Here is an 18,068-nt window from a genome sequence, read left to right on the forward strand (position 1 = left end):
ATAAAAAGTTTTCTGTTGAGAACTTGAGACGTGACTTGTTTTATTTTTAACTTGCAGTAATTTCAATTTTAGAATTTCCCTGTCTTCTAGTTATGCTGATTATTTAAAATTATTTTTTAATTGAAGGATAATTGCTTTACAGAATTTTGTTGTTTTCTGTCAAACCTCAGCATGAATCAGCCACAGGTATACATATATCCTCTCCCTTTTGAACCTCCCTCCTATCTCCCTCCCCATCCCACCCCTATAGGTTAATACAGAGCCCCAGTATGTTTCCTGAGACATACAGCACATTCCCGTTGGTTATCTACTTTACATATGGTAATTTAAGTTTCCATGTTACTCTCTCCATATGTCTCACCCTGTCCTCCCCTCTCCCCATGTCCATAAGTCTATTCTCTGTCTGTTTCTCCACTGCTGCCCTGTAAATAAATTCTTCAGTACCATTTTTCTAGATTCTGTATATATATGTGTTAGTATACGATATTTATCTTCCTCTTTTACTTCACTGTGTATAATAGGCTCTTGAAAACTATCATTTGTCTTGTTATGAATTGTTTCTGAGGTTCTGTGAGGAAGGCCAGTTTTATGCGGCCACCATTATAGCGGCTCCCTCAAAGTTATATTTTTATTCTTCTTGACTGGCACTGACAGATAACTATCAATTGTTTTTCAATGAACCAACTTGTGGCACTGGTGATCTTTTAAAATATGTTTGTTTTATATTTCCTTAATTTCTTATTTTATTATATTCTCCCTTCAGTTAAAAAAAAATTTCTCTTTTTCTCACTTTTTGAGATGGATGCTTGCATAGTTCTTAAATTTCCAAGATTTCTTCTGCTGTATTTTTTAAGGTTATATATTTTCATCCAGAGATTATTGTAATTGCATTCCCACACATGTTGCTACAATATTTTTATTTTTAATTGAAACTATAGTTGATGTACAATATTATATGTTATAGGTGTACAATACAGTGACTCATAATTTTTAAAGATTATACTTCATTTATAGGTTATTATAAAATACTGGTTATATTCCTTGTGTTGTACAATATCTTATTATTGTTCAATTCAAGATATTTTCTACTTTCCCTTATGATTTCTTGTCAGATAAGTAACTCATTCAAAAATATATTTTTATATTTCCAAATAAATAATTTTTTAGTGTATTTTGATCTAACTGTCTTCTAGGCAAAGTATATATTCTGTATGGTTTAAAATATTAAAAAAATTTAGACTTGTTTTAATGTATAATATGTAGTAATTTTTATCAATGATTATTGCAAAAATATTTATTTATGTATGTATATTAGATCAAGTTGTTAACTGTTTTATTCCACTGTTTATAGTTCTAGGATATCTCTAGGTACTATACTCCCCAGTATCCCATTGTTCTGTTAATTAGCACAGTTTATGATGACTCATATCAGCAAGTCATTAGCAAATATTTCAGTGCCTTTGCAGATAAAAATCCATAGTTATCGCAGAAGTCATTGAAATGAAACCAATATTGTTACTGTTATGCATGACTAACAAATACAAATTTATGCCAAACAAACTGGTGCTACCTCAATGTAATTTCTACATCTGACCCATGCACATAGGTAAGAATAAGAGCTGTCTTAGAGATGGTCCCATCACTTCATGGCAAATAGATGAAAAATAGTGGAAACAGTGAGAGACTTTATTTTTCTGGGCTCCAAAATCACTGCAGATGGTGACTGCAGCCATGAAATTAAAAGATGCTTTCTCCTTGGAAGAAAAGTTATGACCAACCTAGACAGCATATTAAAAAGCAGAGACATTACTTTGCCAACGAAAGTCCGTCTAGTCAAATTATGGTTTTTCAAGTAGTCATGCATGGATGTGAGAGTTGGACTATAAAGAAAGCTGAGCGCCAAAGAATTGATGCGTTTGAACTGTGGTATTGGAGAAGACTCTTGAGAGTCCCTTGGGCTGCAAGGAGGTCAAACCAGTCAGTCTTGCAGGAAATCAGTCCTGAATATTCATTGGAAGGTCTGATGCTGAAACTGAAGCTCCAATATTTTGGCCACCTGATGTGAAAAACTGACTCACTGGAAAAACCCCTGATGCTGGGAAAGACTGAAGGCGGGAGAAGGAGACAACAAGGATGAGATGGTTGGATGGCATCACTGACTCAATGCACCTGAGTTTGAGTAAACTCCAGGAGTTAGTGATGGACAGGGAGGCCTGGCTTGCTGCAGTCCATGGGGTCACAAAGAGTCAGACACAACTAAGTGACTTAACTGAACTGAACTGAGAGATGGAACAAACAAGTAAAACCAATGGGATATAATGTTAAAAAGGAGACATGGAAAAATATAAAATCAGATCATTTTTTTTAATTTCTAAAAAGCATTCTAAATTACAATTCATTTAAAATATTTTAGATTGTGAACTTTTCAGCAATTTATAAGATCTGTCACAATAACCTGTTTCCCATGGCTAATTATTGATAAAGTTGGTGAGTGATATGTGCCTAAGACTGGTCCTCTTCTAGTTTTAGGGTCAAAAATTCTGAAATCCGTCATTTCTTATTGTTCCTAAGAAGATAACTAACAGGGTCTGAAACTATGCCTCTTCACTTTCTGGCGATTCCTATTATTGTTCATCGTCATCTTGGTGTATCACATCGTTGGTATTATGGCACAGTCTTTCACTGGAAACTGGATTTTTCTCAAATAAACAATCTCTTCCATTTCCTGATCAGTCTTGTAAGACAACACTTCTATGTTATGTATCTTCAATTTCTTTATGAACTGTTTCAGTTTCCAGGTCCTCAACTTTACATAATCTACATCATTTCCTAATAAATATTCATTTTCTATTAGCTATACTTTTGCTGGTGCATCTTCTTTCTACTTCTGTTTTCTGAATGTTTTGTGTGTACTATTTCATCAAGAAGTAATTAAATTTGCTCTTTGACTTCATCTTAGTGTTCTTGGAATTTGATTCAATGGGACCTCTACTAATGACTCTAGATATTTCTTAGATTCTTATGACAAGATTGATGACACTGAAGGAGACCTCTTTACATCCTAATAGTTGAGCGTCATTCCATTAAGATCTTCCATCGCCATCATCATGAATGTTTTAGTTTCCTAGAGTTTCTTCATGTTGAACAAGACCTAACAAAAGTTAACAACCAATGCTCAGATTTTAAACAATACAATTACTGTAAACAATATGAAGAAAAAACTTTCAAAAACTTTCTACTTCTTTCCACTTTTGTGTCTTCCACGCTTTGTCTTTAAGACTTTGCTGTCATTTCTATTGGCTGACACCGACAGCTGCTGCTGTCATGTTTGGCTTTCTTGTATGGAACCATAACTAACCCTTAATGTATAGCACAAATTGTGAGGGGATGCCTCAGGGAACTCAAGAAATAAACAGCAGTGGGTATAATAATTGTATCTTCATATATTGCTTCTATACTAGTCTTTTACACATCTGGGATTCCAAATAAACATACATTCTTTTTCACTGTATTTTCTATGTTTTTCACTTTCCCATAAAAGTAAACAATTTGGTATTTTCCACCTTTTCATAAATTTGTGCATCAAGAGTAGTTTCCTCTCTTTTATCTACAGGTCTCCAATTCTCTCTTTAACCATGTCTAATTCACTACAGGATCCATTTATGTTCTCTGTTTATTTTATTTTCCAGTTCCAAAACTACATTTTCCTCAATTTTTGAATTTTGCATTTTACAATTTCCAACTTATTTACAAAAGTGTTAGCTCATTGCTTTTTCTTTTTGAACATTTTGTGCCTACTTCCAATGTTGAGAATCAATTTGTGAATCTTTTTGTTTTTTTCTCATTTTTTCTGGTTCTCAATTATGGTGTCCATCCTCTTTTTGTGTTTGGTTACTGTTGATTGTGTATTAAACACTATATTTTAAAAGTTATTGACAGAAATAATTTGAGGCTTAGTAATTTATTATTTTCCTCCAAAGAACTTTTCTTTGTATCTGCCTGGTATCCTGGAAATGATAGCAATCTTGGGTCACTTTAACACCAATTAAAGACTTTAAGTTTCCTCATTTATTCTGAAGCCAGTTGTAGTTTTTTTTACTATTGATCTACCCTTACCTTTAAGGTGCCAGCCTTCAGGTATTTAGCCCAAAATAGTGGGTGCTTTTCAAAGATCAACTCTAATTTTTGATGACTTATACCTATGAGACTAGCAAGTGTTCAGTTAGAGTAGTTTCCCCTTTCAGAGCAGCAAATTCCTATCAGGCCAAAGTGACCCTAAGTGCTCGCTTACATTTTAAAGTTTCTAACCTTTCATTGGGTCAGTAATTTCTCTCCACTTTGTTAGCTTTTTGATATTAAAAAAGTAAATATTAATCTAGTTATTTCCATTGAAATGTTGTCCCATGTCACTAAGTTAGCTTCCATTACTGGTAGGAAAATATCAAGATTTATCTTGACATAAAACTCTATGCTTAAGTTTAAATAAGTACGCTTTATGAGTTTTTGCATGACAAGAATTTCAGAATTCTAATTCTAAATAGATAGCTAGGTAAAGCATATAGTCCTTCCATAAATTTATAGCCTTAGGTGGGGAAAAAAAAGCATCAGCGCCTTCAATAATAATGTCCCCTTTTCAAGCTCTCACAGGACTTATCAGAAGGAGCAATGGATTCTTTGAAGAGTCTGGAGATGGAATAAGCAAAATTAACAAATACAAATTCTCCTTACTATTGAAATCAAATTCTCCATTTCATCTGAATTTAGAATAGTTCAAAACAGGGAAAATCTCCTCCATTTTAATGCCATGATTTTCTTATAGAGAAAAATGCAGACAAGAATAGACATGAAGTCCTGGCATGGGTGGATGGTATCTTGAGTAAAGGAGACACAGGTGACGTATATTTTGAGTAACCTTTTCATTCCATGGCCATACACCCTAGTATATCTGATGACTTGTGGGAGGTAGGCTCCATTCCTCTTTGTGGTAGAATTAGAAAAGGCAAAGGGAGAGGTGGGAAAAGGAGAAATCAACTTGAGAAACTACAGATAAATTTAGGCAGATCAACTTTGGGAAGGAATAAATACAAGAGTTATAAAAATGGAAACAGATTCTTTGAAGGTATCCATAACTTTACTGCTAATAGACATGGTTTTTTTTGGGGGGGGTGACAAAAATGTTCAAAAATTGGACTGTGGTAATGATTGTACAATTCAGTGAAGAGCCAAAGAAAAACCCCACTGAATTGAATACTTCAAATGGGCAAGTTTTATGTTTTGTAAAATAAACCTCAGTAAAGCTGCTTAAAAAAAACAAACATGTCATATCTATGTATCTCTGGAGGAGTCTCCAAGTAATTTAAATGTTAAGAGTTTAGAGTCTATTAAATCCACATAGGAAGATTCAGAAATATATCCAGCTTTAAAGTTGATTTTATCTTTGTGGTCAAGTCAGTTGCTTTACATCACTGGGTTTCAGCTTTCTCAGATAATATGATAAACACATTGTCTTGTCTAGAAGCAGGAACTGAAACACATTTTTTTCTTTTTCAATTAATACATGGTAGGAGTGCTCCAGGTGAAGTGTAGGATACAACAAGGAAAGGACACTAATGGGAATGTGGTTTCAGCTGAAGTCTAGCTTTATTCTCTTTCTTCAGGGAAGTCGGTCATTGGCAAGTCTGAGTGGTCATGAGGGAGGAGGTATTGTCTAGCTGGCGACTGTCAGACACTGGGTGGCCACTGGCCGCTGCTACTGGGGAGGGTGTGCTTGCCAGTAGAGGGGGCCTGGGTTGAACAGTACTATCATCTACTACTCACTCCTCTTCCATAGTGCTGTTGTAGGGATGCACAGACAATGAGACTATACAATGACTGTGAACTTCTGCACAGGGCTTGGCATGTAAGGAAGGAGTACTTTATAAATGGCAGCTATTTAAAAAAAAAAAGCTTATATGCTAGTTGACTAACAATGCTGTGATAGTTTCAGGTTTATAGCAAAGTGATTCCATTATACATGTACCATTCTTCTTCAAATTCTTTTCCCATTTAGGTTATTACAAAATACTGAGCAGAGTTCCCTATGTTATACAATAGGTCCTTGTTGGTTATCCATTTTAAATATAACAGTGTGTACATGTCAATCCCAAACTAACTATCCCTCTCCCCACTCTTACCCTCTAGCAACCATATGTTTGTTAGTTCTTTAAGTCTGTGAGTTTGTTTCTGCTTTGTAAATAAGTTCATTTGTATCATTTTAAGTGCTATCAACAATATTTCTCTTTCTCTCTTATTTGACTCAGTATTATAGCTATTTGTTTACAGGACATAAAATATCAAATACACAATGAAACAAATTGATTACAAATATTACATAACCCATCTAGTAAGAAATTCTTACTGTACACGTTGCTTCCTCATCAAATGTATATGGGTGATTTATTGAGTGTTCTCCGTAATGCAGTTGGGAAGGAGTAACTTTCAGTGGGCTTGTCCAACCTGAAAACAAAAAGGTATGTGGTTTGGGTACATACATATGAAATACATACATACAAAATGCAACAGAAATTTATTTTGCCACCAGAACTGTTTTCTACTAGAAAGCTTAACTTAGTGGTGTTGATTTTTCAATGGGTTATCTAAAAACTTTTCTCACTGAGAACAGAACAGCTCTGGAATTTGTATATTAGGATAATTATAATAGTGTACAATTATCTGATACTTATTACTTATTATTGTAAGAGATCTCTTGGGTACTATTAATCTGTATATGTGCATGTAGATATGTTGGAGATGGTGGTGACACAAAGGAGTTTACTATGTAGATAATTCAACCTAATGATAAGAGACTAGCAAATATAAAAGCTGCCTTCAACAAATATTTACTGCCCCACAAATGAAAGACGATGACTGTTTAAAGATGGAAAACAGGTTTCCTGGTTTTTAGGTGCTCATGAACAAATGGAAAACAGACATGTAAGTAGGTAATGCAGCATAATCTGTTAACTCTAGTAACAGTTGAGCTCTGAGTGCTGAGGGAGTGCAGAGGAGGGACAGATAATCCAGCAAGATTGCAGGAAGTTAGGAACATATTTCTGACAAAAAGACCTGACTTCATTTGACAACTGATTACAACTCGGATAACAACGGAAGTGGTGGAAGTAGAGTCATTCCAGATAGAGGAATAGTATGTACGATGGCAGGCTAGATCTGTTGAGCAATATCAAAACTCGTATGATAAATTACTGAAGGTTGGGTATAGCTACATCTTGAAATGGCAGCTAGCAAATGGTAGAAGATATACAAAAAAGGTCAGCCAAAGTCAGGACATGAAAGTCTTGGACTTAACCTTCAGAGAGATGGCCATTACAAAGTTGTTAATCAGAGAGACTGATAACTTTGCAAATTACTCTGGTTTGGACAGGAGACTAGTATAGGTGTAGATAATGCTTGTACCATAGAGATCCTTTTCCTACTGCATGGGGGCTTCTAATTTGGTCCTCTACTTTTTAGCTTGGGGCTTTCCTGGGAGTTCATCTGGTAAAGAATCCGCCTGCAATGCAGGAGACCCTGGTTCAATTCTTCGGTCAGGAAGATCCACTGGAGAAAGGATAGGCTATCCACTCCAGTATTCCTGGGCTTCCCTGGTGGCTCAGCTGGTAAAGAATCTACCTGCAATGCAGGAGACCTTGGTCCAATCCCTGGGTTGGGAAGATCCCCTAGAGAAAAGAATGATTACCCACTTTAGTATTCTGGCCTGGAGAATTCCAAGGACTGTACGAATCAGCAATGACTGAGCAACTTTCACTTTCAACTTTTCAACTGTTTACCTTTGCCCCATAAATTAATCTAACTTAGCAGATTATGCACTAAAATGTTAAAATGTGGGGCTAGGGGGACAGTACATAGATGTTTAAACATAAATGAGAAGAGTTAGAGGGGTTTGGGATAACACAGGAGTACCATGGTTACCATGGATATCATGGATATCTATCTAGTGGAGCTCTATAAGAGAGGGCTGCAATTCTTAGGGCTTAGTAACATATATACTTCCTGACTAAGATGCCAGTGTGACTTCATGAATTATTTGACCCCCTCTGAGTCTTATTTTCCTCACCTTTAATGACTGCTGTCACAGTTGTAAAAACTACAACTGTATTTAAAGGAACTGGCAAATTGGCATGAAGTTCACAACTTTATTTACAACTTTATTAATTATCAATTAGGAGCTGTAACATTATTAGTACCGATAGAAGTGACATCATTTTCATAATGATGATGATGATTCAGTCAGTATTTAACCAAGGAACTCAGGACAGAATCTGAAAAGAGAAGTGGCAATGGAGGGTTGGAGAATGGGGACCCTCTGTGGGTTCTGAAGGGAAGTCAGAAAGAGTAGCATGTGAGAAAGTCTTTAACAGCATTGCTGACTGTGAAGATGGAGCCGGCCATGTGAGAAGACTGCAGGAGCACAGTGTGCCCCCTGGACATCAAAGAGCAAGGAAACGGGTGCCTCAGATGTCAGGGACTGAATTCTGCACTACTAGAATAAATCCCAAAGCAGATTTCCCCCCAGACTCTCTAGATATAAACAAAGAGTACACCTTGATTGTGGCATCATTGGATCTCAAACAAAGAACAGAGTTAAGCTTGCCCCGCTTCTCACCCACAAACTTGTGAGTAATTGTTTCATTTAAAGCTCCTAAGTCTGTGGCAGTTTGTTACAGTAGCAAGAGAAATTAATACAGAGGCAGAGGCGAGAGGCCAAGAGGCACTGCTGATTTCTACAATCATTTCAGTTTTGAGAATGATAATTCTGTGACTCAGCTGGCCAAAGAAAATCCTCCAGAAGATTCTCATGCAAACAGCAGACACATGGCACTTTTTGGTATCCTCTGATTTGAAGCCATTTTTACCACTTAGAAAAAACAAAAGAAAACAGAAAAACAAGAAAACTAAAATTCTGATTTTAAGCCAGAGTAGAAGTGAATAGGGCAATGAATTACGGCTACATTATAATAACACCTCAGAGGCATCACACTTGCATCTAACTATGATGATGCCCTTTCTTTTACTGTTTCAGGATCTACTGCTGCATAACAAACGCCTCCAAACCTGGTCATGTAAACAATCATTCATCATCTCCTGGGATTCTGAAGCTCTCTATGTGATATGGCATAGCTACGATAGCTGGAAAGGTCCAAAATGACCTCACTCACATGGCTGGCAGGTTGGTGTTGACTATTAGCTATGAACTAGGCTGGGCCTGAAGACCAATGCCTGTTATTTTTTCCCTATGGATCTAGATTGGGTCTCTCACAAAATAGTGACTGAAACTTCAGGGGAAGAATCCCAAAAGGACCAATCTCAACGTGCAAGTACTTACCACGCTTCCACTTGCATAATGCTTGCTCATATCTTATTGGTGAAAGCCACTCACGTGTCCAAGTCCAGAGCCAAGGTGAGAAGGAAACATATCTCATTTCACAGTGAGAAAGGTAGCAAGCACACATTAGAAGTGGGTGAGTTGCCAAAAGCACTTTTGGGAGCAACTATTACACACCTCTTCTTCATAACCCACAGTCTCACTTTGCCACTTTCATGCTACCAAATACATATCTAAGTCTTTGTCAAGGAAAGCACTACAGTATTTCCTCATTTATTAGATATTTAACATGTTCAAAATTGTGATTTTTTTTTTTTTTTACATCGAATGGGTTTTGTGTATAACCCAAAATTATATGAGTCTGGAAGAGTCTATCATGAACACTATTCTCCTATAGGCTTTGTTATTTTTATTATAAAGTATTTCCATAATATGCTGCCTTTAAGGAAACCAAAACATTACAAGAAAGATTCAAGGGCTATTCTATGTATTTTTTTTTTTAATTCATGTGTTATCTCTCCTCTAATGGTTACACTAGGTCTTTAAAATATATATATATATATATATATATATATATATATATATAAAATACCCTTTGTAAGTTATTTTGCTTATATTTTCTCTCTCAATATAGCAAAAGGTATGAGATGGTTGGATGGCATCACCGACTCGAGGGACATGGGCTTGGGTAAGCTCCGGGAGTTGGTGATGGACAGGGAGGCCTGGTGTGCTGCGATTCATGGGGTCGCAAAGAGTCGGACACGACTGAGTGACTGAACTGAACTGAACTGATAGCAAAAGGTAGGTGAATTATGTTGATATTTTCAAAGAACCAAATTTAGGTTTAGTTTACTTTTTTTGCAATTTTTCTATTCTCTATTTTATTTGTATAAACCAAACATCTGACCTTCAAAATATATGATGCAAATATTGACAGACTTGAAGGGACAAACAGCTGTACAATAATAGTTGAAGACTTTAGTACTCTACTTTCAATAATGAATAGAACAGCCAAACAAAGATCAGTTAGGAAATAGAGGACTTGAACAATAATTTGCTCCAACAGACATATACAGAACGCTCTAACAAACAAAACACCCAAGCAGAATACACATTTTGCTCGGGTGCATGGGGAACATTCTCTAGTCTATACTGTCAGTGACAAAGCAAGTCTTCATAAATTTAAAAGGACCGAAAGCATACAAACTGTATTTTCTGATCACAACCAGAAAACAATAACATTAAAAAATGATATATGAAAATTAAACAACACACCCCTAAAAAACCAATGGGTCAAAGAAGAAATAACATGAAAATTAAAAATTATCTTGAGATATATGAAAACAAAAATACAACGGAAGTTATGGGATTCAACAAAAGTAATGCTAAGAGGGAAACTTCAGTTCAGTTCATTTGCTCAGTTGTGTCTTTTTGTGACCCCATGAATTGCAGCACGCCAGGCCTCCCTGTCCATCACCAACTCTCAGAGTTTACCCAAACCCATGTCCATCGAGTTAGTGATGCCATCCAACCATCTCATCCTCTGTCGTCCCCTTCTCCTCCTGCTCCCAATCCTACCCAGCATTAGGGTCTTTTCCAATGAGTCAACTCTTCGCATGAGGTGGCCAAAGTATTGGAGTTTCAGCTTCAACATCAGTCCTTCCAATGAACACCCAGGACTGATCTCATTTAGGATGGACTGGTTGGATCTCCTTATAGTCCAAGGGACTCGAAAGAGTCTTCTCCAACACCACAGTTCAAAACCATCAATTCTTCAGCGCTCAGCTTTCTTCACAGTCCAGCTCTCACATCCATACACGACTACTGGAAAAACCATAGCCTTGACTAGACGGACTTTTGTTGGCAAAATAATGTCTCTGCTTTTAAACATGCTATCTAGGTTGGTCATAACCTTCCTTCCAAGGAGTAAGCGGCTTGTAATTTCATGGCTGCAATCACCATCAGCAGTGATTTTGGAGCCCCCCAAAATAAAGTCTGACACTGTTTTTCCACTGTTTCCCCATCTATTTCCCATGAAGTGATGGGACCAGATGCCATGATCTTAGTTTTCTGAACGTTGAGCTTTAAGCCAACTTGTTCACTCTCCTCTTTCACTTTCATCAAGAGGCTCTTTAATTCTTCTTCACTTTCTGCCATAAGTGTGGTGTCATCTGCATATCTGAGGTTATTGATATTTCTCCCGGCAATCTTGATTCCAGTTTGTGCTTCTTCCAGCCCAGCGTTTCTCATGATGTACTCTGCATATAAGTTAAATAAGCAGGGTGACAATATACAGCCTTGATGTACTCCTTTTCCTATTTGGAACCAGTCTGTTGTTCCATGTCCAGTTCTAACTGTTGCTTCCTGACCTGCATACAGGTTTCTCAAGAGACAGATCAGATGGTCTGGTATTCCCATCTCTTTCAGAATTTTCCACAGTTTATGGTGATCCACACAGTCAAAGGCTTTGGCATAGTCAATAAAGCAGAAATAGATGTTTTTCTGGAACTCTCTTGCTTTTTTGATGATTCAGCAGATGTTGGCAATTTGATCTCTGGTTCCTCTGCCTTTTCTAAAACCAGCTTGAACATCTGGAAGTTCATGGTTCACATATTGCTGAAACCGGGCTTGGAGAATTTTGAGCATTACTTTACCAGCGTGTGAGATGAGTGCAATTGTGCGCTAGTTTGAGCATTCTTTGGCATTGCCTTTCTTTGGGATTGGGACGAAAACTGACCTTTTCCAGTCCTGTGGCCACTGCTGACTTTTCCAGATTTGCTGGCATATCGAGTACAGCACTTTCACAGCATCATCTTTCAGGATTTGAATTAGCTCAACTGGAATTCCATCACCTCCACTAGCTTTGTTCGTAGTGATGCTTTCTAAGGTCCACTTGACTTCACATTCCAGGATGTCTGGCTCTAGGTGAGTGATCACACCATCGTGATTATCTGGGACGTGAAGATCTTTTTTGTACAGTTCTTCTGTGTATTCTTGCCACCTCTTCTTAATATCTTCTGCTTCTGTTAGGTCCATAGCATTTCTGTCCTTTATCAAGCCCACCTTTGCATGAAATGTTCCCTTGGTATCTCTAATTTTCTTGAAGAGATCTCTAGTCTTTCCCAATCTGTTGTGTTCCTCTATTTCTTTGCATTGATCACTGAGGAAGGCTTTCTTCTCTCTCCTTGCCATTCTTTGGAACTCCGCATTCAGATGGGAATATCTTTCCTTTTCTCCTTTGCTTTTCGTTTCTCTTCTTTTCCCAGCTATTTGTAAGGCATCCTCAGACAGCCATTTTGCTTTTTTGCATTTCTTTTCCATGGGTATTTTCTTGATCCCTGTCTCCTGTACAATGTCACGAACCTCTGTCCATAGTTCATCAGGTACTCTGTCTATCAGATCTAGTCCCTTAAATCTATTTCTCACTTCCACTGTATAATCATAAGGGATTTGATTTAGGTCATACCTGAATGGTCTAGTGGTTTTCCCCACTTTCTTCAATTTAAGTCTGAATTTGGCAATAAGGAGTTCATGTTCTATAAGATGGAAACTTATAGGTATATAAATGCTTATATTAAAAAAGAAATAGATCTCAAATCAGCTACGTCAACTTACACCTTAAAAAAACTCGAAAAAGAAGAAAATAAACCAAAAGCCAGAAGAAAACAAAATAATAAAGATTAAGTCAGAGATAGACAGAATAAAGAATAGAAAAATAATAGGGAAAATCAATGAAAGCAAGAGTTAGTTCTTGAAAAAAATCAACAAAATTGATAAATATTTAGCTGGACTGACTCAGAGAAAAAGAAAGAAGACTTAAATAACTAAAATTACAAATGAAAGAGGGACCATGACAGCTGATATTTGCTGGAGGAGGTCATTGAGAGGCTGTGACCACCCACTGGCCCATGAGCTGAACTCAGGCAATCCAAGGCTCCTCATCCCCTCCCCTGTCCACAGAATGTATGCTCTGCCCACTGTTCCCACAGTTGGAGCTGTTTCAAGGATACAACGTAGAGACTAGAGTATGGTTGTTGAGGCCACAGTATACATGATTGAGCCCTCTCAAGTCTTCTACGTAGGCTTTAAGATTCTGGCAGGTAGGTGTGGACATCTGCTCATCTTGAGGCACCTATCACAAGCACCATAAATAATTTCTCTGCTCATTTAACCTACCACCCATCCATCTGGGGTGTCTGCCTCTTCCTCTTTGCCCTTTTGAGTACAGGGTTCAGTTCTGTATTTCACCTTAGGAACTCTTGAGATTTTGAACCAAGTTTTATAGAAATAAAAAGGATTATAAGAAAGTACTATCAACTGTTGTATACCAAATAACTTTAAAATCTGCAGGAAATGGACAAACTTCCTAAAAACACATGACCTACCAAGACTGAATCATAAGGAAACAGAAAATATAAAGATTTGTGTTGTATAATTTTCTCATATGAGGTACGTAAAGTAGTCAAATTCAGAGACAGAAAGTAAACTGATTGCTAGCAGGTGAGAATGGGATGGTAAGGGAGTTGTGTTTAATGGACATAGATTTCAGTTCTGCAAGATGAAAAGTTATGAAGATCAACAGTTGTGAACGGCTGTACAATAATGTGCTTAATACCAATGAACTACACACTTAAAAATGGTTAAGGTGTTTATTATTGAGGTGTTTATTATTTGCATCCCCAAATTCATGGTGCAGCTCTTACTAACAATATGATGATATTTGGAGGTGGGATCTTTGGGAAGTAATCAGGTTTGGATAAGGGCATGAAGGTGTGGCTCCCATGGCAGGATGGAATCAGGTACAAAAAATAACTGAACAAAGTTAAATGTCTAGATAAGGTTAAAATAGGATTAAAAAATCAATAATATAACCTTTCAGGATCTTGTTTTGATATCTAAGAAAGCCCACTGGAATATGATATAATTAATTCTGGTAAGATGTCCTTTTTTCTCAGAATGTATGACAAATTATGTGTATTAGGTTCGCTAAAATCTGAAAGTACTTATTATTTATAACTAATGATTATTTCCAGAATCCACAACATCATCGAAAGCATAGGATAAATTATATTGAATGCAATCCCTAAACTTTGATTGCTCTTTGAACTGTTAAAAGCTAGTAACAGCTACTATTAATTAAATGCTTTACCAGGTTCCACGAATTTTGCTAAGTCCTTTGCCTTTCTTAGTTAAGTCAATTCTTACAATTGTATAAGAAAATTTTCATACAAAGGAACTGAAAATTCTGAACTTTGCTTAACTTTCTAACATCTAACAAATGTTGTTTCATTCTTGTCAGATATTTTTACACGAATAACATTAAATAGCCCTTGCTATTATTTTATAAAGTGTAACTAGTATATCAATTTTACAAATAAGGATACACAGGCACAGAAATGAGCAATGGCTCCTGGGTCATAGTGCAAGTAAGCTTTCTGCCAGGATTTGAGTGCTGATGGTCTGACTCTAGAGCCTATCTTCTGAATTCTGGTTTACTGATCTAAGCAGTGACATACAGAGGCTAGATGAGCTCTATGCTTGGTTGTTAGTGCATGTCTGTTAACCCTACTTTAGTCATAGCTTAGTCTTAACAAATTATTTCTTCAACCTCTAATGTGCTGGAATGTTCTGACAGTTCACTCTTAGAAAAATTCATCTCCCCCAAAATCAACAATAATGTTCTTAAAAATTACACTAGGCTGTAATTTTCTGCTTACAAGCAAAGTGACATACTTGTCTAAAGTAGGACAGTGAAAAATAATTTTGATTCCTTTAAAGAAGTGTCCTTGACAATGACTATTTTTATTATACATTGAAACATTAGCAAAAGACTGAACTCAAGCTCCTTTCTTGACAGAGAATTGGGTCACTAGTGCAGAATCAGTGAAAATGTACTATGGCTGTGAGATTGACATGAACTCATCATTGGTTCCTTCAGCGTGAAGTGCATTTGCTTCTTGTAATTTCTTATTATCCTAGATGTTATTTCCAATGAATTATAAAAAAAATAATTGACCTCCCTGGTGGTTCAGTGGTAAAGAACTGTGGGTTTGATCTCTGGGTTGGGAAGATCTGCTGGAGAAGGAAATGGCAACCCATGCTAGTATTCTTGCCTGGGAAATCCTATGGACAGAGGGACCTGGTGGGCTTCAGTCCATGGGGTTGTAGAGTCACACATGGTCAAGTGACTGAACAAAAATAATTCTTTCTTTAAAAAGGTACTGAACCTCATATGCATTATTTACCTGAAAATTCCAAACAAAGGAATTTCCCTAAGCCCACCTGCTGAGGCCACAACTGTAGTGCACATTAAAAGCGTAACTATTACCCTGTACTTCTCTCTCACTAAATTGCTCTTATCTCATTTAAAAGTTGGCATCTAGAGGGAGTAGCTTGGGGCCACTACCTTGTGGGGCTTTGCACTGCTACTACCTTTCGCCTTTACTCTTATTCCCAAGTGCCTATCTATGGCTTCTCTTCATGCAGGAGTGGTAGGATCGTTGAGTTCCCACTGCTCCAAAAAACGGTGATGTCCCAGTTTCTCCACACAGCCTCTAGAGGCCTCTGGTCTGTGGTTGGGTGCTCCAGAGGAGCACTGAAGTGGGCGCAGCCCCATAAGGCTAGAGCAGGCTCAGCATCTCCTGCTATAGCACCTTTTCCCATATGCACAAACATGTTAATCTCTTTTCACTCCCTGCCTGTCAGGCACATTCCATACAGGAACACTGCCCATGGTTTTTCTCTGAAAGTGCTTCTCAGCACTTCTGGACCAGGCTTGTGACACTCTCTGGAGTTCTTACAGAGAACCCAGAAGGTGCAGCTGTCAGTAACAAGTCATCAATTCTGCCTCCAGGGCTGTGGTGGAGTAATTTATGCAGGGGTTGCCTCTCTTCAGCTCTGGTTCTTACCAGACCCTCAAATTTACTTTCAACTACTTTCTCATTGCATTTCAGCCCATGTAAACTTTTTGATAATCATTAGCAAATTTATTTTCTTCAAGAGAGACAGATAAGGTGGCATGATATGCAATTTTCAGAGTTAAATATATTCCTTTGTGGTAAAATCAGGTTATCTGTATGTTTAGAATAAGTTATCTTATATACACTTTGTGTTTGTCACTTACACCAATGAATGCACTTTTTGAAAACCATTTTTGTTTTTTACAAACAGGTTTATAAAAAGCTTATCATTCTTACTACATTTTCCTTACAGTGTATAATTTAAAAATAAGACTTCCTTATTTGGTTCTTTATAATTTTATGTCAAATGAACTGCTAAGTACTGAATGAATCTTAGATCCATGCTCTTCTGTCTTCTGAAAGTTTTAAAAATTACAAAGCCCATATCACTTCATTTACCTCCAAGTCTTGCTCTGATGGAAATGTCTGGTACTGCCCTGGAATTCCATCTTCTGTCCTGTTTCAGTTCTTCTAATAAAATTGTTTTCCTTTTTAATGTAGTCTGAAATCCTGTGTCTGGCCTAGGAACTCGATGTTGAGGTTTCACATCACTGAAATCTACTAGGCTTGGTATGGCCCTGCCAATGCCAGGCTTTAGGTCAGCATCACCACCAGGACTCAAAAACCCTGAACAGGCGTCATTTAAGGGTACAACATCCCGAAGTGGAAATATTGGATAATCTGGCCCATATGGTGGGGGATATGGATAGTGTAAATGATAGTCTGGTAGGACTGAAGGGGGATAAGGGTGAAATTTAAGAAAAGTAGGGTTGCATTTCTTCTCCATTCTGCCATAGTCATGTCTGTCCTCAACTCCTTTCACAAAAGGCATGTTCAGCTTTCTTAAGAGAGCACAGTAGTGGGGGTAATCTATGTTCTCAACAGCCTTTGTTCTTGAAAGGAAGGATCCTTCAGAGATACTTATCTTTCCAGGTATTAGCTGTGAATATGTATCCATGGCCTCTCACTTTAAAATTGTGGATGACTGTATATTAATTGTTTCTGATGGCCCCTTTCTCTTTAAAAAACTATTATATTTCTAATCACTGTGGACTGGTTAAACTAACAGAGTTATTGATTTGGCTTTCTCAATGCCAATAGAGTAGATTTTTTTTTTTTTTTGATTTTTAAGGCAAATATTTTTTCTCCACTAAAGGAAGTAAGGGACCAGCATAGAAAAAACAAAAAACAGAGCCCATGTTGCTTGGCAACAGTTAGAACTCTAACACACTATATCACTGTATACAGCATAATTTAATTCTTAGGTAACACACTGTATCATTATACACATTATAATGTAATTCTTAGGAAAAACAATTAAACAGACTTGTTAGTAAAACCTCCATGATAGTTTCTTCAGCACTGCTCAGGAAAACTGTGCTCATTTATTTTTCAATTTTTCCATAAGTTGATACTTTATGGGTAAAAAAATCATATTCAGTAAAGGGTATAAATCAAGCAGTTAATGAAGAGGCAATATAGTTTTTAAAGTATTCTCTCGCATATTTTAAGTATTTTACCTCATAGATATAATAAACTACAAAACATGCTACCTATATAAATGTAAATTAAAAAGTACAAAAATGAACATATATTATACTACAGTTAAATCAATATATCTAATTTTTAAAGAAACTTTAAATTTATAATCAAAGCATGGGTTTATCTTTTACATGTCCTACATTATCCTTACTAACCTTTTCTCTGCCATGATAGACAGAGTAAGA

General features: G+C 36.8%; 1 protein-coding gene across 2 annotated transcripts in view; it reads right to left on the minus strand.

Moving 5' to 3' along the window:
- The window catches only part of SPMIP7 (sperm microtubule inner protein 7), a 54,176-nt gene that overhangs the window by 34,205 nt on the left and 1,903 nt on the right, over positions 1–18,068 (minus strand). The window contains exons 2-3 of one of the 2 annotated variants that reach the window (XM_081537452.1): positions 7,669–7,715; positions 6,398–6,495 (exon numbers count right to left, since the gene is read on the minus strand). In XM_081537452.1, the coding sequence (XP_081393578.1) occupies positions 6,398–6,495; positions 7,669–7,715 (145 nt within the window). Of the gene's footprint in view, positions 1–6,397; positions 6,496–7,668; positions 7,716–16,740; positions 17,539–18,068 lie in introns of those variants that run through there. The other variant, XM_081537451.1, reaches the window with a different exon arrangement.

Source organism: Giraffa tippelskirchi, chromosome 10 (assembly GCF_054371585.1).
Source record: "Giraffa tippelskirchi isolate mGirTip1 chromosome 10, T2T-mGirTip1v1.2.pri, whole genome shotgun sequence".
Lineage (NCBI taxonomy): Eukaryota > Metazoa > Chordata > Mammalia > Artiodactyla > Giraffidae > Giraffa > Giraffa tippelskirchi.